The following is a 4,107-nucleotide window of genomic DNA, read 5'->3' as shown; positions in this document are numbered from 1 at the left end:
AGTATTTTCTTGAATTTTAGAGTTGAAATTGTTGCAAAACATCAAGCAGATATTTAGTTTTATGAAGACATCAGAAGTATAGTGTTTGCACCTCATCATTTAAGACTAAACAAATAATTTCAGAAAATTACGTTTTATGATAAGCAACACTGTAAAACCAGTAAGAAGCTTTTTAAAATAACATTGTTATGTTATCTTTTAAGTGCTCATTCTGGAAAGTGGCCAACTTTTGAGCGCTGAAACAAACATGCAATGTTTTTGCGAATTTCTGGTAAATTTAAGCCATAAATAAGGGGATTCAGAACAGGAGGGATAACCAGAAATTCCACTGAAAAAATTATAGCAACAATCTTAAATTTGTCTGAATCATACCTACTTAAAGCAATATCACAAAACGATGCTATAGAGTAATTAACAAAGCTTATAATGTGAGGAAGACATGTTTGTAATGCTTTGCCCCTAAATTCTTTGGAGCTTTTTTGACAAATGATCAAAATTCTGACATAAGTATAGAAGATGAAGAAGGCAGGGAGAAAAACTGTTGTTGTTGTGACAAAAAATCCAATTATGTTGTTACTCAAAGTGGAAGTCCCACAAGACAGCCGAACCACAGACCAGTTGGAGCAGTACAGTCGAGCTATGTCAGTCCCACACAAAGGCAACCTGGCTGAGAAGAAAATAACCAGACCCATAGAAAACACTGCATAAAGTGATGCTAGTGCCATGTACAGTGCTGTCACTTTTGAGGTCATAATTTTATGATATTTTAAAGGATTGCAAATGGCAACATATCTGTCATAAGCCATCAGAGTTAATATGGTATATTCAGACATAGCAAAAGTATAAATTGTAAAAGTCTGAACAAAACACGCTGTCCTAGAAATTGTATTTGTATCAAAAAGGAGATCAACCATTAGCCTAGGGAAGAAACCAGCTGAGCCATAGAGATCATTGACAGACAAACAAGATATCAGTATGTACATTGGCTCATGAAGAGATCTCTCTTTAAACACCACAAACAAAATTATGACATTAAATAGTATAATTGCTAAATAAACTGTAAGTGTCAATATTAGGATAAGATATCTCATGTGCACAAAATCCTTGAACAAAGTGAAATAAAAATATGAAGGCATGGTTCCATTTTCCATGTGGTGATCAAAAAAGACAATGAAAGTTCCACTTAAAATAAATATTTAGATTCAGTTTTCCCCCCGTTATTTAAAGAGTAAAGCATCCAATTGTTTGTTTTTTTTATTTCCCTTGTTCAGTCTATAATATCTCTTTCTTTGCTCCAGCTATTTTTAAAGTAACAATCAAGAGAGATGAATGGTGAAGGGCAAAGTGAAGAAAACTGATTGTTGCTGTTGATATGAGGCAACTGCTCAATTTGCTGTTAGCAGATTATATAACAAGAGCTGACACCATCTGCGTCTTAACCAACTATACACATGGGAATTGGGCAAATTTTTTTTTTTTTGTTCAATAAGTTGATCAACTACAATAAAACCCTTTATCTTTTACAGAACAGCAGTTGGTTTTTAGTTGATGCACATTTTATAATGGCTGTTGTTGTTTATTAAAAATTATTTAATAAATATTATTTTATATGAATAATATTAGTTTATTTTTTGGGTATGATTTGTCACAGTTTACTTTATTTTGCTATCCTCACTTGCTATCACTTTTTGTGTTTCTTTCTTGGCTAGCTCCCCAGGTGAAACACAGAGAAATGGACTCAAATTATGACAAAAATTAGGTTTGCTTGTAGTTCTTTAATTTGCCTTGAACGTGTGTTTGGTAAAGACTATTGAATGATCTTATATTGGTATACTAGCAAACTAGCTAAGTTCTTTTTTTTTAAACAGAATGTGTGTTTGGTAAAGAATATTGAATGATCTTATATTGGTATACTAGCAAACTAGCTAAGTTCTTTTTTTAAAACAAAGAATGTGTGTTTGGTAAAGAATATTGAATGATCTTATATTGGTATACTAGCAAACTAGCTAAGTTCTTTTTTTAAAACAAAGAATGTGTGTTTGGTAAAGAATATTGAATGATCTTATATTGGTATACTAGCAAACTAGCTAAGCTCATTGTTTAAAACAAAGAAAGTGCGTTTGTAGGAATGACTTTAACTCTTTTCTTCACATGTATGCTCAATTAGAAATGTTCTATTCAAAAATTATTTCAAATTTTCATATTTCACTGTACTTATGCATATGAGTAAGTATTAGCTATTTCCAAAACCCTAGCATTGTACAATTTTTTAAGAGTGGAAATGAGTCCTGCAGCATGTCCAGCTCACCAGCTGTTGGGACGCCCACAGAAACACCAACACATTCAGTCCCTTCTTCAACCCCGGAACCCAGCACATCCTGTCTGCCATCTCCTCCGCTCACCAGTCCAAGGGTGGCGCAGAAGAGAAAGAGGAGCAAGCCAGACGAAGCCCTTTGCAACCAGCTGGAATTGCTGGAGGACCACCAGTCAGAAATCCAGCAAAAGCTTTTGCAACAAACTGATGAGATACTACAGCAGATTTGGTGAAACTGTTGTTGTCAGAAGAACATCGGCCACAGGCCATGTTCGATATTTAAAAAGTGTTGTTTGATAAACAACAGCAACACAAATAATTTTTTACTATGTAAATAGTGTGTTCACTTTGATTCTTAAATAGTGTGTTCACTTTGATACTTATTGTTCAATATGCTGCTTAAATATTGTGATCACTTTGATACTTAAGACTTGTTTGTCTCATATTTTAAAACACTTATTTTACCTCACAGTGTAAACTACGGCTACTCACAAATCAGGCAACCAACTAGACCTTATATACACACGACACTGCTCCACTGATCATGTGCTGGTTACTCCACTGCACACCTCGGATCACTTCCTCCTCACTCTTAACCTCAACATGGTTCCTGACACAACACATACCCCTCCACATGTCATCTTTCGATGTAACCTAGCTCCTTTGTCCTCCCCCTCCCCCTCCTTAATCAACTCTAACAGCTGACGACTTTGCCACGTTCTTCATTAAAAAAATAAAAACAATCAGTACACAAATTTCCACACCACAATCTGTCAAGCTCATCTTACCAGCAAACATACACTCGTTCACATCCTTCTCTTCACTCTCTGAGGTAGAAGTCTCCAAACTCATCCTTTCTAATCATCCTACTACTTGTCCACTTGATCCTATTCCATCTCATCTCCTTCAAGCCATTTCTCCTGCAGTTATACCTTTCTCCTGCAGTTGTACCTGCACTCACTCACATCATTAACACATCCCTTCACACTGGTGTTTTTCCCTTAGCATTTAGACAGACTCGTATAACCCCACTACAAAAAAAATTAGTTATAATTTTTTATTTAGTATTTTTAGTTATTTTCGACAGCCAGAAACCATTGCTAAATCTGCCCGGTCCTGCAGATTTGCTTTATTCAACATCAAGAAGATCAGGCCCTTTTTTCCGGAACATGCTTCACAACTCGTTGTTCAAGGACTTGTTCTGTCCAGGCTGGACTATTGCAATGCTCTCTTGGCAGGTCTTCCAGCCAGTTCTATCAAACCTTTACAATTAATCCAGAACGCAGCAGCAAGATATATTTTTAATGTGCCAAAAATAATGCACGTCACACCTCTGTTTATCAATTAGCACTGGCTGCCAATAGCTGCTCGCATAAAATTCAAGGCATTAATGTTTGCCTACTAAACCTCCAATGGCTCTGCACCACTTTACCTAAATTCATTACTTCAGACTTATGTGCCCTTTAGAAGATTGCGTTCTGCAAGTGAACGACACTTTATTGTGCCATCCCAAAGAGGCACAAAATCTATTTCACGGACATTTAAATTAAATGTTCAATCCGAGCAGCTGAATCCTTAGCCATCTTCAAGAATCGGCTAAAAACACATCTCTTCCATCTTTTATTGACCCTTTAACTATAGCACTCTCTATTCTAATTATATATATACATATATATATATAAACCTAAAACTAGCTTTTCTAATCTTTTTGTATTCTATCTATTTGTTTTCTTTTTATTTATTAGACAATTATCAAAAGCAAAAAAGGCCTCTAACACTAGCTTGATCTATTC

General features: G+C 35.3%; 1 protein-coding gene across 1 annotated transcript; it reads right to left on the bottom strand.

Moving 5' to 3' along the window:
• Positions 1-206: 206 nt before the first annotated feature.
• or64a1 (odorant receptor, family 64, subfamily A, member 1) lies at positions 207-1,151 on the bottom strand. The gene has a single exon (XM_016471848.1). It carries the CDS (start codon positions 1,149-1,151, stop codon positions 207-209), a length of 945 nt encoding a protein of 314 aa, XP_016327334.1.
• Between the last annotated feature and the right edge of the window lie 2,956 nt (positions 1,152-4,107).

This window comes from Sinocyclocheilus anshuiensis, unplaced genomic scaffold (assembly GCF_001515605.1).
Source record: "Sinocyclocheilus anshuiensis isolate Anshui unplaced genomic scaffold, SAMN03320099.WGS_v1.1 scaffold24, whole genome shotgun sequence".
NCBI lineage: Eukaryota > Metazoa > Chordata > Actinopteri > Cypriniformes > Cyprinidae > Sinocyclocheilus > Sinocyclocheilus anshuiensis.
The sequence above is the reverse complement of the archived record's forward strand: the minus strand, read 5'-3'. Positions and strand labels throughout refer to the sequence as shown.

What these genes read in the sequence shown, in the direction of transcription:
- or64a1 (XM_016471848.1), bottom strand. Translation starts at nt 1,151, where the DNA reads ATGGAAAATGGAACCATGCCTTCATATTTTTATTTCACTTTGTTCAAG.